The 27,955-nt window shown below is 45.3% G+C and overlaps 1 protein-coding gene across 2 annotated transcripts; it reads left to right on the plus strand.

Moving 5' to 3' along the window:
• The first annotated feature begins 685 nt into the window (after positions 1 to 685).
• PEDS1 (plasmanylethanolamine desaturase 1) lies at positions 686 to 26,800 on the plus strand. 2 transcript variants are annotated; one of them, XM_054218390.1, is made up of 6 exons: positions 686 to 911; positions 8,165 to 8,284; positions 19,839 to 19,930; positions 21,463 to 21,607; positions 22,266 to 22,478; positions 25,574 to 26,800. In XM_054218390.1, the coding sequence occupies exons 1-6, from the start codon at positions 701 to 703 to the stop codon at positions 25,693 to 25,695; spliced, it is 903 nt and encodes a 300-aa protein (XP_054074365.1). In that variant the 5' UTR covers positions 686 to 700; the 3' UTR covers positions 25,696 to 26,800. The 2 variants fall into 2 exon arrangements, with proteins under 2 accessions (XP_054074365.1, XP_054074364.1); XM_054218389.1 differs by lacking the exon at positions 686 to 911 and adding an exon at positions 4,291 to 4,564.
• The last annotated feature ends 1,155 nt before the right edge of the window (positions 26,801 to 27,955 follow it).

Genomic DNA, 27,955 nt, shown 5'->3' on the forward strand with positions numbered 1-27,955 from the left:
TTGTATTCCAAAAAAAAAAAAAATGGCAGAGAAGTTGCTGTCCGCTAACTTTCCAGAAGTTCTCCATAGTTGTCTGACATTTCCTAGGTGATCATAGTCTCCTACTTTGTTACAGATCACGTATTAATGCTTTTTTTCTAGCATGTCCAAGCTTTAGAAAGATGCCTTTAGAGGCAACAGGAATCCTATCCTTCCCGGATACCCTGCCAAGTGTCAGAAGTTCCCAGTAACAGAACTTGGTGATTCATTTAAGAAATGTCTAAAAGAGGAGAACTGTTCTCAGGTCCAGAGGCTGCAGGCCAGGTAGCTGGAGCCCCATGGCGTCCATTGCCAGGAGCAACATACCCTGAGGGAAGTCTCATGGAGAGTGATGGAAGAGTGGGCCTAAGTGAAGAATTAAAAGCTTTTTCTTCATTAAAAGCATGAAAGGTCTGTGTCCTAGACGGTACAAACACTTTTATTTCATCTGCTATCATCTCGTGTCGAGCACCACGGAGAAAGTGGGGCTGCCAGGGAATCAGTTAGGACTTGGTGGTGGTGAGTGCTGGCACCCAAGAACGGCCCCTGGGCTGGTCCGTGTCAGCTGGCAGCTGGCCTGGGTGGCCCGGGTACCAGGTGGGGATAGCCACAGTGCACCGTCCTCCGCATACCTCGCTTCGTGGTCCCTGTCATCTCCCTATCTTTGCATTTCTGGCTTTGGATGGGAGCCGTAGGAGTGGCTATTCCAGCTCTCCCACCCACTGACAGTTTCCCATGCCAGGGAGTCCAGCGAGGGAGCTGCAGCCGGTTTCTGCTCCCGCCGTGCCCCGTGGCTCGGGAAGAGACGGGAGTTGCGCAAGGGAGGGCAGCAGGGGGAGCGGTGAGCCCGGGCTGCTCTGCGGGGGCGGGCGGCCTCGGTGGGCAGCTCTCAGGTACGGGGGGGGGTGCGGGGAGGCGGATGGAGGAGTCCGGCTGGTGAGAGTTCGCAGGGTGGAAGAGCAGCCGGGGCTGCGCCAGCTGAAACCGCTGTCACCGTGTAACGCCGGAGGGAGGGCCGGCCCCCTCCTCCCCCGCCGCTCTTGCACACACCGCCGGGGCCGCGGCGGCCGAGGGGGGCGGGGGGGACAAAGGAGCAGGCGATGAGCGTTGTGAGGAACGCGGAACGCCTCGTTGTTCGGGAGGTGGCTGTGACAGCCCGGTGGCGAGCGGGCCGCGCAGCTGGAAGCGCGGCGGGTTGTCCGGTGGGCGCCGCCGCCCCGCGCCCCGGCCCCGCCTCAGGCGAAGCTCGGCGCTGCCGGGGGGCCCGGGGAGGTTTGGCACGGAGCGCCCGGCGGGACCGCGGAGCCCGGCCCGCCCCGGCACCCCCGGCCCCGCCCCGCCCCGCCCCGCCGGGGCAGCGCCGCCGTCACCGGGCTTGGAGCGCCACCTAGCGGCGCCAGCGGGGCCGGTGCGTCCCCGGTACCGGGCACCCCCGGAGGCGCGTCGGGCCGCCCCGCTCAAGGTCCGTTTCCTCGGGGGGAAGGCGGAGGGGGGGGGCCCGAGCCGCGCGGCGGCGGGAGCTCTCGGCGCCCGGGGGAACGGACGGGGTGCCCGGTACCGGCGGGGGGGGCTCACGGCCGGGGTAGCCAAGGACGGCGGGGACCTGTCACAAACACGGCGTGGGGGTGGCGATCTGCTGCCCCCAAATGCGCTGGCTGGGGGTTTCGCGCTTTCCAAGGCCCTCCATGGAATAGGACCTGTCACAGCCCGGTGTGGCCCTCGTCTTCTTCAAAGAGCAGAAGGTTTTCCTGCAGAATTACCCTCTTAATATCTTAATATCCCATAATATCTGTTACTGGGAACTTCTGACACTTGTCAGGGTATCCCTTTCCTATCCGGGAAGGATAGGATTCCTATTCCCTTGATGGAGCCTTCAAAAGCTTGGATATGCTAGAAAAAAAGCATTAATACATGATGTGGAAAAAATTCATCAAAGTAGGAGACTATAATTCCCTAGGAAATGTCAGACAACTATGGAGAACTTCAGGAAAGTTAGTGGACAGCATTATCACTCTGTTTATTATCATTGTTAGAGTGTCAGCAGCCTTGTCCTACCCGTACCAGGTCACTCACCACTAGGTTGCCTGATTCACTCACCAGTAGCTTGCCTTCACTTTTAAGGTGGTGTTTCTAAAAGCCATCTCACTCATGCCATGCTAAATCCTCATGGCTCCACCTGTCTTGGGATGTGGTGGTACCATGGCTGTACCCGAAACTCTGGGAGTTTCACCAGTCTATGAACTAATTTACCATTTCTCCCTCCTCCCCCAGATCATGACAGAGAAAAAAAGGAACGTTCTTCAGATGTGTCCCAAGCGTTGATTTATCTCTAGGAAAGGACAAACCCCCTCCTCGATGGTCTTCTGTCTTGTCACATTGAGGTGAGACTAGAAGGGCCTTCAAAGCACCTTTTTCCTTTTGCAAGGTTTGTCTTTTGGCAGCTGCACTGACGTTATTACAGAAAGATGTAGCTTTATTCCAGCTGATACCAACTGTTTTCCAAGAGAATTTTATAACCCATCCAAAGCCAAACCTTGTTAGCGATTTGCTGCTGGTCTCATGCTGACAGCCCCTTTGCTTTGACAAAACGCAATGATGAACAGATGTTGAAGGTATCTTGGGAAACATTCCCAAGAACCGTACCTCAGTTAAAACAATTTATATCTTTCCTCTAACTCACACATTCATAATGGGGACATCTGGTCACGTATCTCAAAACGCATTGAAAGGTGCCATGTCCTACTGAACTGCCGTGAATTCATTCGCGTTGACACCATTTCTGTGCTGACATTATTGAGGTCTCTGTGACCCCGAGGGGATCTTAGCAGAGCCCTGAGCACCAAAGCAGCCTGACCTCACAGATGTCTGACGGAAACATCGGCATCCCACAATGCCAGAACGTTCCCATCACTCAGTCTAAACACAGCACGGTCCAACAAACTGAGGCACCCCAAGGTAATGCCTTTTGAGTGGCTTATTACCCAATTAACAGAAAACAGAAAAATGCCCCCTCAGATAAATACCACCTTCTGCACCAGCAGCAAATCGTTATTGTTTATAGTTTCCAGAATTTTTGACATATATAGAGATATATATGTAACTCTTCAGCCCAGGACTCATTGAATTCCTGAGCCATTTTTTCATTAAGAACCGCTAATTTGAGACACGATTCCAGCTAATTATTAATCAATTTGTGATCCCCCAGAAAGCAGGGCAGCCTCCAGGAGGCACACAGCTCGCCTTTTGGCCTCCTGCAGAAACATGGTGATTTCAAGGGCACCGCGAAGTGACAGCCCTCGGGCAGCCCTTGACTGCCGGCTTGGCCGAGTTTGGGGAAATTCCTGGGTGGTTCGGTACAAATGGGATTTCCCTGCCGGTCCCCCGGGGCAAGGCAGCCCCCGTGTCGGGGGGGGAGGGTCTGCCCCCCGGGTGGGTGCGATGGCAGCTGTCGGGGTGGGCACAGCCGCAGGGCGCTGCTGTCGCTGTGTCCGTGCCGTGGAGGCACAGGGAGGCCTTTCGTTCCCCAGGGCGGGTGATACTCGAACCTCCGGATTAAACAGGCGTCTGGTTTGGTGTCCCACCCTCTGCGAATGCGTCAGATTTTGATGTTAAGTGGAATCTATTTAATTGGTTGAAACACTTCTTATCTTAGAGCTAGTTTCTTTGATATTCAAATAAATCTGTTGCAGGAATTATTTTTTTATAGACATGATGTAGTACTTAAATATTGCTAGAGTGGAGTTTTAATTTTTCTATCTTTTTTCCGTGCTGAACTGTATTTATTTGGGACCCGGAGCACGCCGGCGAGTGGCTCCAACCCCGCCTGTTGAGGGACAGGGGCTGAATTACCCAACAAAGGCACCGAAAATCATTTTATCGGCACCGTTACGGCCTTGGCGTGTCACAGGAGCCTCGCGACACCCAATTAGCGCCGTTCGCCTAACGACGGCCGGCGGCACCGGCTCCGCGCCGCCAGGGGGCGCGCAAGGCACGGCCGGCGGGGGCGGCACTGACGGGACCCGCCCGGCCCCGGTCCCGCACCGGCGCGCGCCGCGCCCTCCCCGGGCCCCGCCAGCGCCGCCGCTCGCTCCCGCCGCGGCGTCTCCATCTGCGCCTCCGACGCTGCCGCCACCCCATTGGCTGCGCTGCGCCGGGCAGCGCTGCCCATTGGCCCGGCGGCAGAGCGGCGGCGGCGGCGATAGGCGAGGGGCGTGGCCGAGGGCGTGGCCGGCCGCGCCCGCCCTCCCCCACCGCCGCCGCCGCCGCAGCTTCGCGGCCCGGCCCCATTTCCCGATGCTGCCGCGGGCCGCAGCGCTGGCGCCGGGCTCCTCGGCGGGGCCTGGGCGCCGCTCGCCGCCGCCCGCCGGCCTGGAGGAGGAGGAGCCGCGGGGCCGGGCCATGGCCAGCGGCGGCGCCGAGAGCGTCCCGCGGCGGGCGGAGGCGGCGGGGCCGCAGGCGGAGGCCGCGGAAGAACCGGAGGGCGGCAGCCGGCGGTGGGGAGCGCAGCACGCCGGGGCCCGCGAGCTGGCCGAGCTCTATTCCCCAGGTGAGGGCGGCGGCGGGCAGCGCCCCGTTGGGCCGGGCGGGGGGGTGGGTGTGATTCCCCAAGGGCCCCGGCTTCCCTCGGGGCCAGGCTCCCCTCGCCACCGGCCGCCCTGAGGCAGTGCGGCCTCAGAGAGCCCCGGGGAAGCGGAAGGGACTGGGCCGGGCCCTGCTGGGCGCCGGGCGAGGCGGCCCCGTGTCCGTTGGCGGGGGGATGCCACATGCCGGCGGCCCCGCGTCTGCCTGCTGCCGCCCTCACCTCGGCCTGGGCAGCGCTGGCGAGCGTGGCGAGCTAAAGCGGGCCTAAGAAAGGGGCCTAGACCACAATTGGGCGGCTCACTGCGTTTGTGGTACCGTCGAGGGCCCTTCTGGTGGCCCCCGGTGTCCCGGAGAGGGTTTGTGGAGCCGGTGGCTGCCCCTCGCTGCATGCGGTGGGGGGGACGCTCTTGGTGCAGCCGCCCAGCGATGGTGGGTTCAGTCCTGCCTTGCGTTTGACACTTCTCACACACTGGGACTTGATGAACACGCACAGCACCCCACTCTTAAGGCAAACTTTTGAGAGGTTATGAAAGCGCTGTTAGGTTAGATGGTCAGCTTATGAAAAGGTGCCAGTATGGGGCTAGTGTCTCAACTGCAGACCTGTGCTCTGGCTGCTGGGGTGGAGGTGTTCAAACTAGAACCTGCCCAGAATCCTCTTCCCTTTAATAACAATCAAACAAAAAGTTAACCTTTCCATCCAAAAACAGATGTATACATTTGGTTCTAAGCAAGGTAACAGCAGCAGCTTTCGCTTCAGAATATTTATTCAGTGAACTATTCCGAGATACCCCAGAAAAGAGTGGAGGGATATTTGGATTTTTGTTTTGGTCTTGTCTTCCTGAAGCTTGCTATTTGTCAGAGCTCAATGAAGTGACTGCAGCTGTTCAATTATGCTATGGAAATAACTGCAAACTCCTTATAATAAAAAGTAATTTGTTTTTAGCTCACGGTGTGAGCAATGCTAGGTGTTCTTGCCATGTCCAGGGAATTCGTTCACAGGTGAAGGATTAGGAAAGGGAAGACATCTTTTCAGCATCTTGCAATTTCCAGCAGGTCAGCTGAACAGCTTAGCTTGCACATTCAAGGTAATTACTGGAAAAGCGGGTGTTCTTGCTTGCACAGAGGCAAGTATGATAAGAAAAGACAGGCATTCGTTAGTTTGTCTGTCTTCTAGACTGTTCAGGGCAAGTCTGCCCATTTCAGCTTGTACTGGTCACCTCTTCCTTGCCTTGAGAGAAACTGGTGTGTGATGTCTTTCAGCTGGCCTAGATATGCATCTCTGATCCAGGCAGTGACCGATTCCTGTGCTTCACAGAAAAACAATCACTAACTTTACTGCACTGTGCTCTTGCTCATAGGAAAACAATTTCCCCCCAGACAACGTGCCACCCTTATCTTTAGCTGTAGATGGAAGTTCCTGGAAAGACTGTAAAGTAGTATATGTATAGTGGTATTTATCAGCAGTGAGCTGTGATAATGTATTAGATGTGCCTTTTTTTTCTGGCATTACATAAATAACTTATATAAACAACGTCAGAATATGTGTTGCAGTGGAAATGTGATGTTGAACTACTGAATTCTTAAGAACAGGGATTACATATAATTGTGCAGAGTGAATGTGACTCTGGAGTATTTCCATGGTTTCTTTAAGCAGATACTGTGTGGCTCTGGCACCTTATTCCTTCATGCGGGGCGTAATTTTAAATTTGAGTGCTCTTTAAACACAAGTTACCGGTGCTGACTCTGCTCCTTCGACTGATTCACCTTCCCCGTCTGTCCAGAGCTAGGGCCGCATTCTGGACTCTGATGTCTCCGGACAGTCACCTCGGGATCCCTGTGTTCAGAGTGCAGTGGTGTTTGCCTGGACTGAACTCATGGGACTTGCTAGCAAGGAGCCGAGTGTTTCCCTGCAGTCAGCTAATTATTCCATGAGGATCTACCCACTTAGCTCCTCTAATCAGGGTGTGGTTTTCTTATGCAGGAAGTGAGTGTTAATTAACTCTTCCTTTTATTACTCCAGGGATCTCTTTATAGAATCTCCCACACTGTGACCTGATGCTGTCTTGAAATATACTTGTTCTTGGGTCTTAATTTAATTCTGCAATTTTCTTCTCTATTAATTTATATACTCGTGGCCTTTCTAGAACAAAACTCTGAACTGTAAAAGTTTTTGTTCACAGTTTAAGATATTGCATTGTAGGCACATTGGAGATAATACTCAGCCTCCTTTGATGTTTCTAGTTTCTTTTTCGTTGTATAGTTGAGAAGAAGGACTTGATTCAGCATTTAGGAGGAGAAATTTGACCAGACAGTAGGTCAACACAGAGGATCAGTAGGCAAGAAGCTCCTCTCCTGAACACGTGCCAGACATGGGAGTGTTGCCTCTGCTGCTGTGAGAGGATGTGCACCTCACACGTAGTCGTTACTGATTGCTCCCCTGCATGTTGAATTGCCTCAAACTCGAGTGGTGCAAAGTCTATGAGGCCGCGGGAGGGAGTGCGGAATGGACTGTGGTGTTACCTGCTCTGGGAAGCCACAGGCAGGAGGCAGCCGTGCTGACTGGCCCCCTAAAATTGGTGCAGAGTGACCTGGCTGCTCCTGAGCATGTTGAGAGCTAACTACAGCCAGGGCACTTCTGGGCCAAGGTGGCAGCTCAGATCTTCATGGATTTAGGCATTATAAGTCTGTTTCTGATGCTTTAATCCTTATGGGTCTTGCATTGAGCGTTTCCTCTCCCGCAACGTCAGTGCCGTGTGAGGATCTAGCAGTGATTAGTGGCAGACTTTCTGCTGCTAATCTGAATAGTCAAAGTGTTACCATACACTGTCTGTTCTCTTTTTATAGGCAATAAATGAGGTTTTTGTAGAGGTACAAAGTAGTACAGCAAGGTACAAGAGAGAATTGGTGCAGTTCTTTCTCTTCGCTTGTTCTGTCTCTTGCCATCTCAGAACGGCTGAGAGGTCACAGCCTTCTGCCAGGGAGCAGACAGGCAAAGACAAGACTGCAAGAGTTAAATAAGCTGGCTTAAAAAGTGTACTTGCAATGTTAGGAAAGCAATTCTAGGACCATCAAAATACGGGATGATGCTTTTTCCTGTTAGTACAACAGCTTTACGTACAAGCTCTGAGATTTTAAATATTACAGATCATAAGGTGATTTAACTCCAGGGCATCTGAGGCCAGAAATTTGTTCCCAGATTCAGCCATAGCAGCAACACTGAATGCTGAATGAAATGCAAATTTGAAAAAAGATGTGATGCGGAGGAACGTTATGCCAGCAACCGCAGGGAAAAGGAAAGTAGGACAATGGCAGATGATGTCTGATTTGTCCCTGTTATTTGGGCAAGGGCAGAGGGAAGGGGTTAGTAGTAGCTCGGGGAAGAGGAATGTCATTTAACAAAATATGCACACCTCCCATGGAAAAATAAGTTTCTGTTTCGGTTCCCTGTCAGACAAATGCGGTGAGTCATCCAGGCAGTAGAATAGTCTGTCTGTATTATTTCAGACTTCAAAATGTCCTCTCAGATAAAAGTAAAACATGCTTTTTTTTCCTCTTTTTCCAACAGGAAAGAGACTACAAGAATGGATCTCTGTCATCTTATGCTTCTCTCTGATCTGTTTCAATTTTTACAATCTTCTCTTCTACTTGCGACTGGAACACACCCCCTCTGTTATTTTTGGGATATGTAAGTAGGAACTGTTCACTGGCGTGAACAAGGCAAGACTGTCTGTTGTAATGCTGGGCATAAATGTGTAATCTTTTAGGCTTGACTTACTATTGGAAAGGGAGAAGGACGTTTGCGCAGGTGCGATTGTAGTGCCTCTGAAACAGAGACATCTGCAAAAATTGCTACTGCTTTCTGTCTTTCATTTCAGTGGCTTCTCAATATATCAAGGGTGAAATTTTTAATGTAGCTGTTTGTTTGGTGTTCTTATGTAGTCATTGCAAGTGTAACAGTTATTGAGAGGGCAAACAGCTGTCAAGACTGTTGAGTTGGAAACAAAATACATTGATTGACAAAAATATTTACAAGAACTTTTGAAAAAGCAGAAGCCCAAGAGAAATCTTATAAAAGATGTTGCAGGCATCAAACTAGCTTGATTTCTGAGGACTGATAACTGAAAATGAGTATTTTGGAGTATTGTGCTTTCATGTCGGGATGTGAAGTTTGTGCTTTATCCTGAATCAGACTTTATTTCCATCAATATAAGAAAAGTTGCAGCTTTCTTCTGGTAATAAATGTGACTCTTGTTCTCTTACTACTTCGATTGGAAGCGTAGGCAAACAAGCTGTCTCATATCTTTGCCTTAAATGTCTAGAGGTGCTTAGGTTGGCTAGTTGTTGGCAGTACAGAGCTAGCTGGTCTAGATGCAGTGTGAGTTGGTGATTTCACTTTTTCAGTGAAGGAAAGGAAGAACTAGTAAAGGATTCTGGTTGATGCTGTACGGCTTTACTGATAGAATCAGGAATTGCATGGAATTAACTCAAGAAAAAACTTGTCTCAACATAAGCTGGGTGTGAAAAGACTCCACAACATGCATTACATCATTCAAAGCCTAAACCTGCGTACAACTTATCATACGACAACAAGTTACTTAATGCTCAGAGCGGAAAATATCAGTGTTTACATGAGCTTTGTGTTATTAGAACAGCGTTGAAATTCTGTTGCACAGAAACTCTTGGGAGCGAGCAGAAGAGAGGGCAGTGGAGCAGGCTGAGCGGAAGCAGGTGGGCATCTGTGGCTGACTCAGTCTGTCGGCATTATCTGGGCAGCAAACCTTAGTGGTAGCTGTATGGTCATGTACGTATGGGAGGGGACGTGGGAAAAGGAGGGAGAATTAAATTTAGAAATCGGAAGAGTCAGCTCTGCAGTGCATGCCTTTCGTAACTTTCTGGTAAACTTCTAATATGGGATGAGGGAGGGAAGAGAGTAGTAACTAAGCATTTCACCAGTCTTCTGCTGTACTTGCAGTGCATATTGAATGCACTATTAACTTCTTGTGTTGGGTGTGTATAAATGTCTACGTATTTTTATATGAATTGCCTTGTTAACTGAAAGGAGAACAAATGGTGTCATTCATAAGGACATCATATAAGATACCTACAGGTGTTCAGCTTCCAGGCTTTATAGTAAAAGTAACTTTTCTATAAACTGTGTGAGTTGTTGTATGTTTTAGAAGAGAACGGTACTTGTTCGCAATCACTGTTGTATATCGCTAATGATTTAACAAAGCAAAACAAAACAACAGCAGATTCAAACAGTGATATGTGATAGGTGCTATGAATTTTTGCCAAAACTGAGAAGTGGTAATTCCTGATGCCTGTTTAAAGGTTATTGCCTTTGTGTGGGGGCTAAGGGAAAGCAGTGTCCTCCCACCATGAAACATTAGGCCCAGCTCACTCAGCCTAATTTAGTCTTGCCTACACTCTAAGTTGATGAGGTGGAGGCATTGGGAGGGATGGAGAACATCATGGCCTGAGTACTGCTCCGTAATGATGAGGACAGATGTAGACGAGAGAATCAGTAATGATGGTTAACCTGCAGTGCAATCTGTTTGCAACTGGCTTTCATCTCAAAGTTAATATTGATAAAAGCTTGAGTTCTCTGATATTCTGGTTACCAGTTTAACTGATAAAGCAGCCAATTCACTGATAATATTATTTAAGTAGTAGTGAATGATTAAAGTAGCAGAATCTGGATTCTGTGTAAATAAAGTAGTGCGGAAATAACTGATAGTGGTTACAAAAATGAGTGCAATAAAATAAGTGCTGCATGCTATCTTGTTTTGCTGCCTTCCTTCAATACATTATTTCTCCAGGTAAAGTGTGAATGATGTCTATAATTCACAGGTTTTATTAAGTTTTGTGAAACTCATCTCCATAAACGTCCTGATTCCAAAGTATCGCATGCGATATAATGGGTGAGATAGGGAATGTTGAGTCACAGACATCATTAGATGGGTTCCTTTTGAGAGCTTTCTTGAAGCTTGGATTGGAACAGTGACCTTTGAGTTGAGATCACAAAATAAACATTCTGCTAATGAAGACATAGCTGTAGATCAAGTTCACATTAGGTCTTTGGAAATCTGAAAATGATCAGTGATCCAGGGCACAGACCTGTTCATTAAGATACATTTTTGGCCCCCCCCATGTACTCTTACATAAATATGTATTTTCTTTTAAGAAATAGGGAGTAGATTGAACTTTCTGCATCATTTCACCTAGCCTAAGTCCTATATCTATAATTAAGGCTGTGTTATATCTTCTTTTTTCATGCCTTTAAAGGCACACATAGTTGTAATGTGGGTAATACTGTAAATATCTTAATCTAGAAGCTCTTGTGGGGAAAAAAAATAAATCTGATCCTCCCCTTACTGGCAGTCCGAAAGCACTCACTTCCTTGTATGATGTGAGCAGGCAGTCTGCTGAGACGTGAGCTCACGTGGCGTGCTGTCGTTCGCTGTGCTGAATCACCTACGGGTACGTGCTGCGGAGCGAGGGAAGAACTGTGAGCCAAGAGCTTCATGGCATTGTTTTAGAATAGCTTTTGAACCGGGTTGTGTTCTGCTGACTAAAGGTGATCTTACAGGAAAGGAAGGGGCATGTGCATCTCCTGTCTTCCAGGCTGGTTTAGCAGAGACGAGACAATTCCCTTCCCTTCCTGACTGTCAAAAAAAAAAAAAAAAAGAAAACAGAGAGTGGGCAGAGTGTGGATTTATTTTGTTGTTGTTTCTATGTTACATCCAGTCATGCCCTATTCTGAGTATCTTCAGCTGCTGAGGAGCTATGAAAATTTTCCTCTTCGTGCGAGCTGACGTGCAAGATTTGAATTTGGTATTTTATTTGCATGCTCACATGCACACGGTTAACTCTGGGGCAGCCTTGGTTAGGACGGCTGGGTGTGAGGCAGGTGTAATAACCCATTTTTTTCAGCTGCAGTGGGACACCATCCTGGCAGTGCTGCAGAACCAGAGCTGCCTCTGCCGCTGAAACAGCAGCTCAGTAGCGCTGGGGACTAGGCTGGCATAGGTATTCCTTGTGTGATAAGCAGAAAAGCCTCACCAGAACACGTCAGGTTAGGCTTGAAAGCTCTTGCACCTTCAGGTGAGTTTGTGGTATCCAGCCTATTATTCAATATGTGTGAGTTGTGTATATATAGCATATATTAATAGCATCTAGATAAAAAGTTTGGCACCACAGATTCTGGCTTTCATTTTGCCCTCCCTCCTTATGGCTTTTTGTAGGGTTTTAAAACCTTTTTGCCAAATTGGTTGACTTGTTACTGACATTTGACTTGTATCTGCAGCCACACTTGTTCTTAATAGATACTGTTTATTGCAGTCTTTAAAAATGTAGCTAAGTTTGTGTTGTAACCTGTCTCTGTTCATAAGCACTGTCCCTTGTAGCGCACATGTCTGTAGAAACGTCTTGTGACACAAGGCAAGATACAATTAATCATTGCTGTCTTGAGAGATGAGGAACTAATTTGTTTTAAACCCCTTGGAGGTACGCGTTTCATTATTGCAGAAGTTGTGGGTGAGCCAGAGGGAGCGCGCCGAAAGAAATCGCTTTGTCCGCTTTCAAAATAGAAACTTGTTCTGATCAAGGCCCAGAAAACCTTTTTGTTTGAAGCTCGAGCAGCTCTGCAGGGCTGCGCTGGGTCAGCCGCATTGCAGAGCCGGGCGGGGGGTGTGTAATGTGTGTGAGAGCTTTGGCACACGCCGGAGTAAAAGCACTCTGGAGACCCCAACACGTTATGAAATGGACCACTGTGCACGTGGATCCACGGCTCCAAAGTCCTGCTGCCTTACAGCAAGAGACAGAACTGTAACGGTGTCACTTCACTTTCGGTTTACTTTGTATGTTAAAATGAGTTTCCACTTGAAATTTTGATATAAAAGGCCCCTGAAATTGCACCAGGGAAACCTCAGTTAACAAAGGAAAATTATCTTTTACTTCAGTGTTGGTCCAAATAAGCCAAATCTTTGTCATCTGCTGTCTCACCCCACCTCAAGTAACTATCAGTTACTTCATAGCCGTAGGTAACTTTATGTTTTCCATCCTGAAATGTATCATCTCTGAAAAGCGGAGACTCCACAAGTTGTGATTAAATAGACAAAACTTTGATTCTACACTTTGTTGCACTTTGTATGGCACAAATACAATTGCATTACACTAAGACAGTCTGTATTACATCTTCTGTTGATCCATTTTGTAGCAGCAGGTGTGTGTGTGTTCGCAGTAGTAGGGGTGTGTGTGTTCTGCCCTAGGAGCTCCGGGCCATTCCAGCACCAAAGGATCCTGGAGGCTGCTGGGCTTGACAGTGGAGTTATGGAGTGCAATTGCTGGTTTGCGCTCAGGCAGGTGAGGGGTAACAGTCTCAAACTGAAGGAGGGTAGATTTAGATTGGATATCAGGAAGAAATTGTTTACTGTGAGGGTGGTGAGGCGCTGGAACAGGTTACCCAGAGAAGCTGTGGCTGCCCCATCCCTGGAGGGGTTCAAGGCCAGGCTGGATGAGGCTTTGAGCAGCCTGGTCTGGTGGGGGGTGTCCCTGCCCATGGCAGGGGGGTTGGAACTAAGTGATCTTAAAGGTCTCTTCCAACCCAAAGCATTCTGTGATTCTATGTTGATATTATCTCTTCTTCGTGTATCTTGGATAGGGGATGAACTCGGGCAGCTGATCTCAGGCAGGGCGGGTGGCGGCTGTACCCTCCCTCCCTGCCTGAGACTGCTCGCCCCGCTGGTGGAGGGAGGCTGGTGGCACGGCCCCTTCTCTGCATTCCCACTTGTGTGCACAGCGGACGTGCTGTTGCTCCATCCGGGACAAAGAAAGCTCTGTGTGCTTGCCGAGTTGTCAGGGGCTTTCTTAAAGTTGCAAGGGACTTTGGCTCAAGGATTTCATAACTATAGGTCTTAGTGGCCCCGATTCACTCTGAAACGCACGCTGGAGTGTTGCCCTAACGAAGGAGTAGATTATAGTGAATGGTGACAGTGGTCTGCTTCGGTGAAAGAGTGTAGGCCTCGAACAGAACCAGCATTACGGCTGCTTATGTCCCGCACCAGGCAGATGTTCAGGTATGGGGGCTCCTCCGGATGCCAACCTGCACGCACAAAGCTGCCCGGCATTCCCGAGAGCTGAGCTCACCCTGCTTGATTCCTGGGAGTGTTGTAAGTGGGTGAAACTGGAGAATTAGTTTGATTAGTCATACAAATGAAATTATTGGATTTTATTTTTTTTATTTAGTGAGGGGAAACTTGTTCTTGGTTTTCATTTAGTATCCATTGTTCTCTGTTCTTTTAATCACTTTCTTCTGGGATGGCTTAATTGCTTTTCCTAGTAACTGCATTTTTGGGAAAAAGAAGTACATTTTGTTTAAGAATCTGAGGCCTAAGTAAAGCAGTCAGGATTTTGTCATTTAAAAGCGGCGGGTGCTTTGCAAGCACTCCGTCAGCTGGTGAAATAGTAGGAATAAATAGCTTGCTGTGTGCTAATAGACTAGGATTAAAGACATGAAAATAAAATTTGTTGGCTGCTATCATTAAATTTATTGGGTAGTGATTCTTAGCCAAGTCATGCTTTTGATAGATGAATATTTGCTTCAAGATCTGCTGCTGTTCAACTCCAGTGGAGAAGGTATCCTGATTCCTTGGGCATCTCCTTTTCCTGGTGGCTTCTGGCAGTGTCGCCAGCTGCCCTGTGGTTTCTGCCCTGGGGCTGGTGTTCAGGTCCGTGGCAGTTCGAGGTGTGCCCCGTCCTCAGGCGGCATTGCTGGGAGACAGAGGATTATATGGGTTTCCCGTAGCAGGGAGTGACTGGAGCGTATGGGAAGGACAAGAGATGTCTGCTATGTGAGTGGCGTGCCAGTCTTGCAATATAAGCTTGTGTGACTTAGGACAGACTCTTCCCATCTCTGGAGTGTATGTGTTATAGACGTGGTTTATGTGAAAACCCAGTTATAATGTAATAGAACTACTATATATAATAAAAATACATATATTATCCAGGCCCTTCTTTTATTTCGTAGTTCAGCTGTGTCCTCTGCTTACTTGCGCTGTTAGGTCCAGTTCTGACTGAATGTTTCTCAGATTTAAATAGCCCAAAATGATACTCTTCTTTTTTGCTTTTAAACTGCTACACTTTGTACTTGTTGAAATCTTCAGGGATTATTTTCTTAGTCTTATAATTTGCCATGATATCAAACCCTTACCTGTACTGAAAGCCACTAAATGTGAAATGCAGATGACTAAGACATCTTATTTTTATAAGTGTCTGAGTAACAAACAACTGTTACTTTAGCATATGGATTTTTAGAAAAGAAATTTTTTTCTTTTGTGGAGTTAACCACTCCCACAACTCCTTAGCGCTGTAACATTCAACTAGTTCATATAATCACTGATTAAAAATGACTGTACTTCTCAATGATGTTACACAATAGCGTCAAGTTATTTAATAACATCTTATGCTGGTTTTTTCCTCTCCAGAGACTCTTAACTAAGTTTTTACAGTAAATGTGAAACTTTATACCCTAACGTAAGGCTTCTGGGTTACAACTTGAGAATTCTATCTATGCAAAGCCAGGCTCTGTAAAAGTGCAGTGAAGTACAACTTTGTGTTGCAAACATGCAAAATAGTTTTATCTCTGGAACACCTTGAACCTCAAATGTCCCGCTCTCATTTGGCTTCCTTCTGCTCGCGCCGGGCGGCAGCCAGGCTGCAGGAAGTGGTGTGTGAAGGGCTCAGAAGAGAAACCCTTCATTAAGGATGCAAGTTGTAATCTCTTAATTTGGTACTTAAGCAATGAAGAGGAGAAGTGGGGGCTTTTCTGTGTACAAACCCCTATGTATTATCTGGTTTCTGAAGGGAGCAAAGCCATCTTGTGTTGGTTATATGTTTGGGCCAGTTGCTCTTCCAGCCCCGTGACCCACTGCCCGGCAGGTGACTTGGCTGTCGGAGTGCCAGCAGTCACGCTCTGGCGTGTCCCTGACTCAGAGGAGAGGCACTCGCTCCCTTGGCGGTGTCCCAGGGTGCTGCTGTGCCTGTGAAAAGGATCACAAGTGCGGGGCGGCTGGAAAAGAACAGCCAGTCGAGCAAATGTGTGTGTCAGTCATTTAGTTCGAAACAGCTGCTACTGGTTGAAGTTCATCTGTACACCTTTGGTCTCCCTGGATGCTAGGCCTTTTTCTTTTCTCCTGATTCAGCACTCTGCTTCCAAAACAAAGAAATCCTGGTGTTTTGAGCAAGTTCTGCAGCTCGCTTTTTAACTGCAGTGCTTTCTTCCCCTCCTCCTGTGTTTTCTGAGTGCTCACCTGCTCCTCAGATATAAGCCACAGATGGGCTGATCCTCCATCCCACTATTCGGCAGGCTGCAGTAAAACAAATGTGTACAGAGCAGGATTTCTCTAATGCTTTACTGATCTTCCTTTAATGAGCGTGTGAATCCACTGTTTGCAGTTCATATATATCTATACTGTGGGTATCCTGCTTTTTCGGACTTCATGATTAACTCTTAATTCATGTTTGGGGCTGTCAATCTTACCTTGCCCTCCTGACCTTGGTGACAGAGCATCAAGGTCTTATACTGCCTTAGAGAAGAGGCTGAACGCTTGTGCCTTGGTTTTCCTGTTTTAAGTAAAGACAGTGCTAGGTGTATGAGAGTACTGAGTTCAACTCCTTGCTGTCTGATGAGCCTTCTGAGTCTGGAGACGGGATGCAAACCAAGAGCTATGATGCTAGTCGTGTGTACCCCTGCTACAGTTCTTGTTCTCTTGTTACATCTCATCATACACAGCCGCTGAAGAGTGAGTAAGCGCTTCTGTAATACGGCTGAAATGCAGTTTCTGGTAGTTAGCTTTTTTCAGATTGCTTTAGTATAATGCGCTGCTTCAGGCACCCTTCATTCTTTCCTCTTAGCTTTCCACCAGCTGACATCAAAGTAATGGGCAAAATATCTATTGAACTGTCAGTATTTTGCCTCTGTTTTTGTTGTTCTTCCTGCTGTTCTTTCAAGCTCTGATAATGCGGTGTGCTGGAGGCGATGTGGGTTAATAGGGTGATTACCTCAGCAAGAACGGCATTTTAGTTGTTGCAAAGTGAAGTGTTGTTTGGATATCTTCCCCCTGAATCAAGGCTGGTTTGCTCTTTCAGCTGCTAGGTGCAGAGCTAAAAGCCATTGTGCTCCACCCTGTCTCACTGTAGCTTACACGTGCGGTCTAACACAAAAACAAGTGTACAGAATTTACTGCTTATATAAAATAAGCTGCCTTCAGTACAATAATGTGATACATAAAGGATGAAGTGTCTCCTGCTGTATTTAAGAGTTTGGGCCAACTTGATAATGGATTCAGCAGCGGGGATTGATTTATAATACAAAAAGAGAGCCTTTTGGGGTAGTAGGTGCCACACTAATCCTTATTTTTATTTCTTCTCCCTTTTTGAAAATGAAAGGCGAGGGGAAGGACTGCAGAGGTGAGGGATCAGCTAAGCAAAAGATAACCACGAGGAGGGGTATACCTGAAATATGCTGTGCTGCATGCACTGTAGGTAACTGCTGTGCCCTGAAGACAAAAAGCATTTGATCAACAGTAACAGAACAACCCAGTCCTCCTTCACGTTCTAAAAAATATCTGCTCTTTAGTAATCTTGCTAATCTTACAAGAACTTCATTAACCTGGACTCTCAAGGCAGCTGACCTAAGTGTCCTTATTGGAGTAGGAAAATTGGCCCCAGTCCAGATCAAGACCAGGGTAAATGAGTGTTGTGTGATTTACAGGGAAAGATGCACATCTGTTATTTTTCTTCCTGGCATATCTCAGATCACTTTGAGTTTCTGTGAGAGAGGGAGGAGTAACAAGATGCCTTGGAGTCAAAGCAAGATGAACCAGTACACCAACAATTTTAACTTTTGCTTGGATTACAAGTGGGTTGGAATTCTCTTGCCTAACTTCTTAGCAGCGAGAGCAGTATCTGCCCATCACAAAAGCCTCAATATTATAAATGAGAAGTTGTGCTTGAAGAAAGTCTTCAGCCACATCGAGAAACAAATGCGGAGGAGAAAGCCAGGAATTCTCCTAGCTTCACAGACGCCTGAAGAAGAGTTTGTGAGGCAGGCAGGGCAAAAAATGAATTTCCTGCATCGACCTCTGGTTTTGCAACTCCCTGCTATTTCTGGTGCAAAGACTGTTACAATGAGTGACTTCTGTAAGCAACCCCATTTTTCTAAATATCAGTGCGGAAAACTAAAGAACCACGTTCCAGCCGCTCTGACCTGGCTCTGTGAGTACTTCTCTGGTTTACATGAACTCGCAGCCTTCTCTGAGAATGCCAGACGTGCCGACAGTAAGTGACTGTGCCTTACACTCTGAGCACCAAAGGACAGTACGGAATTGCTAATTGAGCTGCTTTGAAACATACGTTTTGAACACATAATCTTTATATTTCTGTTGCCGTGACTCATTAACAATAGATTGCAAGATCAGTGTATAGTGCTTTAATTAGCATGAACTTTGTATATGATTGAGGGATTCGCACTGAGATCAGACGCTGTAAATTCCTAGGTATATATGGTATTTCCCAGTATGCAGTAGCTGTTTTGAAATCTGGGTCGTGCTTCTGCTGAATTTTTAACCAGACCTGCAGGTAAGAAGTGTGTGCTGCCTTCCCCTCTCAGAGCTCCAGCGCTGGCTCTGCAGAGGATCACCAAGTGTGCTTGTGTGCTCGTTCACCAGGTGGTCGATTGCAGAATCACCAAACAGAAAGATCTTTCTGATATTTATATGAACCTGAAGGGATGGCACTGTGGTGAAAGAGAATCCCAGTTCTCATTCTGGTTCGTTCTGTAGCAAATTTAGACTCCATCCAGGCCTCGTTAATCTCTCTTGAAACCTGCTCAGAGCAAGATGTGCAGGCTTGAACTGGTACCTCTTGATGTCTCTGCCCTTTAAAGAAAGGATCTAACTGTCCTGAATCCCTCAAGTGTAGAGGTCCCAAGGCAGTATCTCGCTCTTTGCTGTGATGCTATATCCATATTGCTGTGCTGTATTTCCCAGCTTCCCTTTTAAAAACAAGGGAACAACTTCTCCAATCTTCTTGGCATTTTCTTCCTCAAAAGCATAAAGAGCCTGGCAGAGCTCATGCAGGAGGGCAGCTCAAACTGCGTTGGAAACCTCATTGCTGACGGGATTGGGAATTGGGAACCTGGGAGTAGGACAACTTCTGCAGGTGAAGAATGATAGGTGTCTGTTAAACACCGGCTGACAGATCTATGAATGACTGGCAAATATACAGCTGTTTTGATCATACCGCATCTCTTATGTCCTTACTTTTAAATGTAAGGATTACCCAGAAATTTGGGTAGGTAGATTATCCAGAACAAGTCTAGTGGGAGGTGTCCCTGCCCATGGCAGGGGGTTTGGAACTAGATGATCTCTAAGGTCCCTTCTAACCCAAACCATTCTATGATTCTATGAAATAGGACTTTATGTGCAATAACTGAAAATCATCTTTACTTGACCGCAACTTTGAGGTTATTGTGGTTGGCAGCTAGAAAAATCTTTATGCTTGTTGCAACAACCTCTGTTAAATGGTATATCTAACTTAGTATGCAGATGTCACAAGCATACAGTGTCCCTTCCAGAGAATCATTAGCATGGTTTCTGGGCCTTGCCTATAGTGGTGCAGGTGCCACAGCCTTAAAGTTGTTTGATGTTCCAGTCTTCTTTTGTAAATAGTATTTCCATACCCAGGAGTGGCTTGTTAATTCGTGTTTATCTGTAGTTACTGGAGTTCAGTGCCGCTTGTTTACAGACCGAAGTAACCAAGGGAGAAGAGGAAGGGTCTGCAGATGGTATTGTTGGGATGGCTTTAACAGCTATTTCATAGCCAAGTAATTGCTCAAACACTACTGGAAAAGACAGTAGGCACATCTGAGTGACTCAGTTCTAACTTCTTGGTATTTTCCATACCAGCAATAGTGAAGATTTGTCAAGCTCTTCTGTAGAAAATGGATTAAACACAAAAACTGTAGATTTAATGAAGATGGTAACTATCCAAACGGTGTCTTGTTAACCTCTTACTCCTAGTTGCCTGACCTTACATTTATTCAGATTGGGTAGACTCATGTAGTTGTAAATATCTAAGTTAGAGGAAGATAAACGAGTAACCTTGTAAAACAAGTACGAAATGTGAATATGTCAGTAAAAATGCTTCTGTATATCTAACTGTCTGTCTCCTCATTCAAGTTGCAGGAGTTATTACGGCTGACTTTCTATCAGGATTATTTCACTGGGGAGCAGATACCTGGGGATCTGTGGAGCTACCCATAGTTGGAAAGGTTTGAGATTCTTATCCTTAAGCTTGAAAAAGTTATGGCATGCTTTCTGAAGCACTTCCAGTATTCCCAGCTGTGTTGGACAGTGTGTATAAGCTGTACCTTTCTTCCAGTCTTGCCAGTGTAACCACCCCCAGAACCCCCCTCCACTAAATGGCACGGTATATTGCTGGAAAAGTGCCATGTTTATGCTTGGCCTAAGTGACATGTGCAAGGTGACACTGTCCCATTTTATCACTCTTCTAAGGTTTGCACACAGTTTTGCAATACCAGTGTTCACAGACTGTCCCAAGTTGCTCTGGGAATGGCCTGGGACACTGCAAGTATAGAAACCTGGCTAGACTTGTGTAGATCTTCCAAAAAGCCAATAAACGCAGAGATGTGCAGAATTGTTCCTGCAGCTGAACTCTCTAAATGCTGTCTTGTAAAACACGAAGAGGCTCCAGTAGGAAATCTTCCCGGTTCTCTGTGTTCCTGGCCCCAATTGTAAATGTAGCAGTATTAGAGTGGTGATGACTGAAGATTTAGATTTGAGATGTTATTATACATCTGCAGCTACAAAAGCCAGATGGTTAGTGGAAGGTTTACTGACTTCTATAATAAGCAATAATCTGTTTATCTTTAAAAAAAACTTCTTCATAGTTACCATTACTTACTCCTCACAATGCAATATTAGAAGGATCTCTATTGAAAAAAAAAAAAAAGTATATTGGATATTCCTTGTAATTATCCAGAAATACATGAACTAGAACAGCAGAATTAAGACTGTTGGGTTTTGGCTTATTTTTGTTTACCTTCAATAGATTTAGTAGTCCTTGAATCCCTCTATCTGTGGACCATAGTTCAAAAAAAAAAAAAAAAAAAGGGCACTGCAGGAGATTATGCACCAAATAAATAAGAGTTCAGGCTGACCAGAACACCTTTGCATAGGCTGTACATGATGTATGTGTTAAAGACAAATAAGTTTTCTTGTTTTACTGTTCCAGTCCCTCTGTCTCCTCCGGAATTGTGTATTCAGATGCAATTTCTTTTCCTAGAGGAGACTTTTGTATAGTCTATCTGACTTACATGGGTTTGTCTAGGTAATTTAATTTGCATTTAATCTGTTAACACTGGCATCTAGAGCCCATAAAAGTGTTAGGCTGAATTTTCATTTTTTAGTGTTTTCTTTGTTTATGTGACTTATGTTTGTTTGTGAATTTTGCAGGCTTGTTTTGTCTGTGAAATCAGGATGCTGATGCTTTGTTTTTGAGACCTAGAGACTAAAGGTCCTAAGTGAAAACTAAGAAGAATAAAACTGAAAAGTAATCAAGAACTGAATTTGAGTTTGGGAATTGAATTGCTTTGCAAATGTAAATCAAATTATCTGAAGTGTTTTCATCACAAAAGCTTGAATCCTGCTGACATGCTTTCTACTATGGAACTCTCTTAAACTTAGTCATCGGATTTGAATGCATGTGAAGTTTTTTTGTTTTTTATCTTTTTCTTTCCAAGGTCATTATTGAGCCATCATGTTTATCAATTTCTTTTTTCAGGCTTTCATCAGACCTTTTAGAGAACATCATATTGACCCCACAGCAATTACCAGACATGATTTTATAGAGACCAATGGAGACAACTGCTTTATGACGCTAGTCCCGTTGGCAAACATGGCATACAAATTTGTTTCATTTTCCCCAGGTAAGCTGTTACTTCTGACTTACGTGGATTTAGCATTTTTTTTAGTATTTGAAGAACGTTTGTCTGTGTGAAGCTAGGAGAAATCAGTGGATGCGAGATGACCAGTAATAGGTGTTGGAAGCATGATGCTCCTGGGAGGAGGGAGGGAAGCTTTTTTTCCTTGAAGGCTGGGCAACTAGAAGGTGAGAGCGCTGTATTCCGTAGCTCAACAGAGAATCTGCGGCTGAAGTCTTGCAAGGAAGCATTAGACGTTACAGTAAATACTCTTTCTATAAGAGGGATCAAACTGTGTGCATATAGGGAAACTCATTGTTCTGAAGTGTATAAACATGCTTCATCTCTGTGTAAACGTGCTTTATTTGCAAACTAGAAGTGCAAGAATTAAAGGATTAATTTAACTTTATGGATGGTAAACTCAGACTTTAACTTCCTGTTTATGGCAAGTTGTCAGACGTTGGCACTTACCAGCCTGTCTTGTGACATTCTGGAATTGCTTATGGCTCGCTGGCTCTTGTGACACTTCTGCCAAAGCAGCTTCGTTGAGGCCATTGTTAGTTCGTGCAGCACCAGGCAGCTCTGTCTGGGCAAGACATCATTTTCCTAGTAGAAATTTACCTTTTCATAAATGGTATTTAAAGATACGCATCTTGTTTTGCAGAGGCATTATATGAAACATGTCCTTGGGAGTGTTATGTCTTTGCCCTTATCATCTTCATAACCATGACGAACCAGATTCACAAGTGGTCTCACACGTACTTTGGTCTTCCACGCTGGGTCATATTTCTACAGGACTGGCATGTTATCCTGCCACGGAAGCATCACAGGATCCATCATGTGTCTCCACACGAGACGTACTTCTGCATTACAACTGGTACTGCCATCTGGTTCATACCGCAAGCTCTCTGGAGTAGTCTGGTGCAATTCACCTGGCAAGATGTAATTTAGTGACAGCCTGTTAAATACCTAGAAAATGACACGGTGAAGTTACTGTGCTCTTAGCTGCACAAGCTCTTGCAAAACTATAGTTTAGTTGACTTTGTTGTGTGTAAAAAAAAAAAAAAAAAAAAAAAAAAAAAAAAAAAAAAAAACACCATGGGGGGAAGATTTGTGATTGGCTAAAAGATAACTTTCAGCCTGACAAGGGTACTCGGTGGTACTGAAATCTGGTTGCATGGTATCTTGGTAATCTCATGCTAGTAATGGATTTTGTTCGTTGAAGTCTTAGAGCTGCTGTTCCCTCAAAAGAGCACATCGTCTGCAAGTGCAGCTTACCTGGAATGCTCATTTCTAAAGCAAGGCTTCTGGATTTTCAGCATACACTCATTCAGATTTGGAGCAGAGGAGTGGGCAGGTTTGCAGAAAACTGGCCTTAGGTTCCCGTTATTTCTATATTCAATGTTATGCCCACTGTACAGGTGGGTCTACTCCATCACCAGTGTTGCACAATCCTGAATAAGATATCAAGTTAATCAGCTGGAAATAAACCACTCTGGTTCTTCATTCTGTCATTGATTTGACAAACAGTTTATGTCGGTTTTGAAATCTCTGCCAAGAAACAGATCTAGTTCTCATGACACCAGAATGTCATGTAAAAACGCAGTACAATTAAGAAGCCTGACTTGACAGATGATAGCAAAAGTCTTGCCACTCTAAGAGCTTTTTTGAGTCCTACTACATCCTGAAAGTTTAAACCTGGCCATTATTAGCAGTCTTGAGCTAGTTGCTTTTTTTTTTTCTCATTTAAAAAAAAAAAAGAGCATGTGCTTCTGTTCACTCCATGCTTTCTGTAAGTCCTCCTGCCACACTGGTCTGACATAACGCAGCATGGTAGATTGTATACATGGATTTTCCAGTGGAGCAAAGTGTTTCTGCAGCCCTAATTCTTTTTCTACTAGGCTAGAAGTGAGGAGGAGGACAGAAATATGCAATCAATGCGCTATTTACAAGGGGGCTTTACTGAGTAAAATAGGATTAGTTATTGTAATGCACTTGTTGGTCACTTGACTTAAGAGTCAAGTCCAAGTCCAGAGAGTATACTTGGTTTCAGAGCTGACCTGCATACGTAAAGGTCTGCCACTGTCTCATTGCCAGGGAAGGTGTCAGATAATGGCGCTTTCTGGCATTCCCAGTGTTAAAGCTTTCACACTGACAGTTTAAGCACCAGGAAGGAGTTGTCCATTCCTTGAGGGGCGAAGGCTGTGTTAATGAGAATTGCGTGGGCTGACTTCCTAAAGAGCATCACCATAGAGTGAGCTGAGTGGAGCTGCAGGATCGCAGGTGAGCTAGGAAAGGTCATGTCCCACTACAGAAGGTGGCTGAAACGGTGTCTGTTTTGATAGATCGTTAAAGCTGTAGTTATGTCTGATTAGGAACAATCTAGCTCTCTAGAAATGTGGTATTTTTCAGCAGTGAATATCCCGAACGTTCTTTTCCTTTTAGTATTTCTGTCCCATAATAGCTATACACATAGTCTAAGACATCACCGGCAAGAACAGTTGTGTTCCTCCTGCTGGCTGTGTCACCGCTGTAGGCACGGTACTTGGAGCTATTCTGCATTTTAGCTCTTTCCTCTAACACGAACTGCTGCTGCTAGCGCACTGTTTCCATTGTGGTAACGACTTCTTCATTCCTGCCTCTCCTTTGCTTTTGTTCTCTTACGCTTGGTTCCCTTTTCCAGAAATGTCCATGGAGTAAAGCGTAGCAGGTGTGCTTCAGAACAGTACTGCAAGTGTAACCCTCTGTACATCCATCTCTTCCTGCTTGTAGGAAAACTTCTACAGGGAAATAACATTTCCTGGTGCTGATTTCTTTTGGTTTTCCTAGTTTTACAATATTTGATAAAACGGAAGCCTGAAGTTACTATAAAATACATTGCAATACAACCCTGTGCACTCTCCTGTCAGTTACATGTAGTTAGCTTGGCATCGAAATACAGTTACAGAAAATCAAGTTAATGTACTAATTAATAGCCTGAGAGCGAGACATAAAGCCCTTCTGAATTCAGGGTGAGGCCTATTAAGCTTGTGTGAGCTCCAGCCGAGCAGCCTGTACGGTGCAACACCTCTACAAAGCATTCAAAATACCCTAAACCCATAGGCTAGGAAAGATGCATTAAACTCCTGTTGCATTAGAACGTGATGGCACTTGTTGCCGTTTTTACATAAAATGGTAAAAGCCCGTCCCATATCAACCTGTTACAGCCTTTCTGGTTCCTTGGAAGCAGAGGTGCTCCGCTTGCTGCTGCGCGTTTGGGAGCGTGCTGCTGACCGAGCTGCCCTTTTCAGCCAGGAAGCCTCCAGCGTCAGCCGCTGTTAATGCAGCATGGTACTACAACGAGATTTCTCCATCGCAAGCTTCGTTAGCAATCAGCTATGCAAACTTTAATTTTGCCCAGGGAAAGCATAATACATTTAAGTACCTTAAAAATGAAAACTGATGTTGGAACTATCTAAACTTGAGGCTTTAAGAAAAAACTTTGTGTAGTTTGCTGAGCCTTAGTTAGTGGTGTTTAGATCCCAAACAGAAATCTTCATTTTTATTTTTTTTAAATTTCTTTTTCTCTAGAAACTGTGTCATTAATAATGTATCTGAGATTTCAGAGCCATGTTGTGTGTATTTACTTTCCTGCTGTACTACCTAATGAGAAACACAGGGAAAAGCCCAGCGGGCTTTGTTGATGGGGAATATAGCTGAAATTGTTGGGCTGGCACTTTTGTTTGTTTGCTTAAATTCCAATACTAAATCTAAGGCGCTACTAATACAAATGTCTTGCTTCTAATACAAGACATTGAACCTGGTGTTCCCTTTTCTGATAGCTTTGCGATGGCCATAGAGTATTCCACCTCTGAACTCCCCTTACATTTGCCTTGTGTATAATTTAAAGAATGTTATTAAATAAACATTGCAAGACATTGAACTTTGGATGCTATGACAAACTAATGCATTTTTTCCTTTGCAATCCCTTAGGTTGGCTGAACTATCCACTAGAGAAGATAAGATTCTGGAGGTGTTTGGAGAACATTATCCAAGCAGTTACTGGGGAGAAGCCAAGAGCAGATGACATGAAATGGGCTCAGAAAATTAAATAACTTTTGCCAGCCTTCTGCAATCCTTAACTTGTTGCCAATGTTGGTTTTTTAAAAACAAAAACAAAAAAAGAAAAAAAAAAAAAAAGAAAAAAGCCATCAGCCAAATTCAAGACCTGCAAAGAAATAACAGACTCTAAAGCACAAACTAAAAAGTGCTAACACAGACTGTAATGAAAAGAACTAATTCTTAAAACAATACTTGAAATGAAGATGATTACTCTTACTGAGCACCTTTTCGTTTAGCTTACATCTACGTCTGCTTACATCTTAGAAAATACTTCATCACGGTATCTCAGAAGGCTATCGGGCAAGCCAGAAGGCAGGACAGTCACTCCATTGGTACATGGTGGCATAGTAAACACGTGTTGTATCAACATTATTTAACACTTCAAAAATAGCTTGTTGCCTAAGACCTATAGGGAGAATGGTGACAACGGTTTGTCAGTTCATGTTTTAGCCCAAATGCACGGCATGAAAACAGAGTGTCAAAGTAATGGAAGCCTATAAAATCATCACTGTTCAATGCACTTAGTGATTGATAAACTTACAGCTCTATCTTCTCTATCATGTTAAATCTAATTGGTGTAATGTGGAACAGACTTCGAGAATCCTACTCCAGCAGTGGGACATGAATCCTCAAGTGTCTTCAGTTTCCCATTAAAATAAAATTATTCTACTCTCTACATGGAATTGAGCAAACCGTTTCTGCACAAGCCTTCAACTTAACAAGCCTCTGAGGAGAGGGAGGGCACCCAGTACAACACATGCTTGCGTTTGCTCATGCGGAGTGCACACTGATGAGTCTTCTATTAAGTGTTTCCTACCCCGACAATAAATGTTTAAAATAGTTCTAGCATTGGGCACATTGCGAATAGCTGTATTCAAGAGCTCAAGGTATCAAACTTGTAATGTTAGAAGGGAAATGTCAATGACTGGTGTTACGTTCGGTTTTGTGTTTTTTTTTTTAAGGTGCTTGCTTGTTTCTGTAAATAATATAAAGCCTTAATCTCTTCTGGTGTAATGGAATAATATTTTAATGTGATGTTTGAATGTATATAATATATTTATAACAAAGCAGTTGGATAATACTAATCATGTTTGTTAAGTCTTGTTGCTGTTCTTCATTCGTGCATTATCAGCACTTGGTCCAAGAACTCGGTCACTGGCTGCAAAATGCTTCCCACTGTTCCCGACACCTGAAACACGTTGCAGCCTGTTGAGCCTTGTTTAGGTTGAAGTGATCAATTGTTCCAGTATCAGCGTGGCACTATATCACGCCAGACCTCAGCACCTTTCAGGAAGTGCAAGCAGTTCTGCTGTGGATGCTGAGGTTTAATGCTGCTGCACTGGGGGAGTGAAGTTTCCCTAAGGACATCCAACAGGCCCTTTATCAAGTTAACATGATTTGGGTCTTGTTTAATTCTTTCCCAAGTGCCAGTGTACTGATGGTCAAATCTAAAACTGTTTTCCCTTCCCTAGTTGTACATTGTGTTGGATTCGAACTGTCTTTTTCTGAAGACCACGGTAAGGTGTTTTTAAGTCAGAGGTTTAGACTGACCTTGATCTCAACTTCTTCAGATATGATGGACCATGGCTTCTGGAAGGGTTGCGACTTGGCAATTCTTCTAGTGGAAACTGCCGAATGTAGATGTGTCTGAGCTGAGTTCTGCAGCTTAAAATCGCAGGTGGTACCTTGGTTACGAAATATTTAATGCGTTTAAATGATTCAGACCCTTGGAGAACTTTATACTATTACATGAAACTATGGTCTGTTCCAGTTGTCACAGATAATATCAGGTCTCTGTGTAGCTTTGACGGTAAAGAATGCTTCCACTTTAGTAGGAGCCTCAAAATGCCTTTAGTTGCAATTGGAGGAAGGAGGAGGAATACTCCTTTAATGCTGTTATTGTGGAAGATGGGTGTGTGATTTCATACTATCTCTGGTGAAAAGAGAGGTTTTTCCCCTCTTTCTCCCACCCATGCCATCAAAAGCCTGGGCAAAGAAGGCCACGTGTAAGAACAGGCCGTGTGTAAGAACACACCACGTGTAATAACACAGAGCACTGTGGGGAGCAGCAGGAGGTCGCAGGCTTAGTTAGGGAAGATCATTGCGAACTGGCAAGTTCTTTGTTAATTATTGCCTACTTCTCCCAGATCTGTGTGTTTAAGAGGTGTTATTCTGCGCCAAACCTGTTGGCTCAGTGTTCTTCCTAGATGTAGTTTTATCTCTACTTGTTTTAATTTCCAGGCACAGACTGTT

Source organism: Rissa tridactyla, chromosome 12, assembly GCF_028500815.1.
Source record: "Rissa tridactyla isolate bRisTri1 chromosome 12, bRisTri1.patW.cur.20221130, whole genome shotgun sequence".
Classification (NCBI taxonomy): Eukaryota; Metazoa; Chordata; class Aves; order Charadriiformes; family Laridae; genus Rissa; species Rissa tridactyla.

What these genes read in the sequence shown, in the direction of transcription:
- PEDS1 (XM_054218389.1), top strand. Translation starts at nt 4,312, where the DNA reads ATGCTGCCGCGGGCCGCAGCGCTGGCGCCGGGCTCCTCGGCGGGGCCT. An exon ending in GGCCGAGCTCTATTCCCCAG is followed by an intron (nt 4,565 to 8,164) that starts GTGAGGGCGGCG and finishes TTTTTCCAACAG; the next exon opens with GAAAGAGACTACAAGAATGG. An exon ending in ATTTGTTTCATTTTCCCCAG is followed by an intron (nt 21,608 to 22,265) that starts GTAAGCTGTTAC and finishes CTTGTTTTGCAG; the next exon opens with AGGCATTATATGAAACATGT.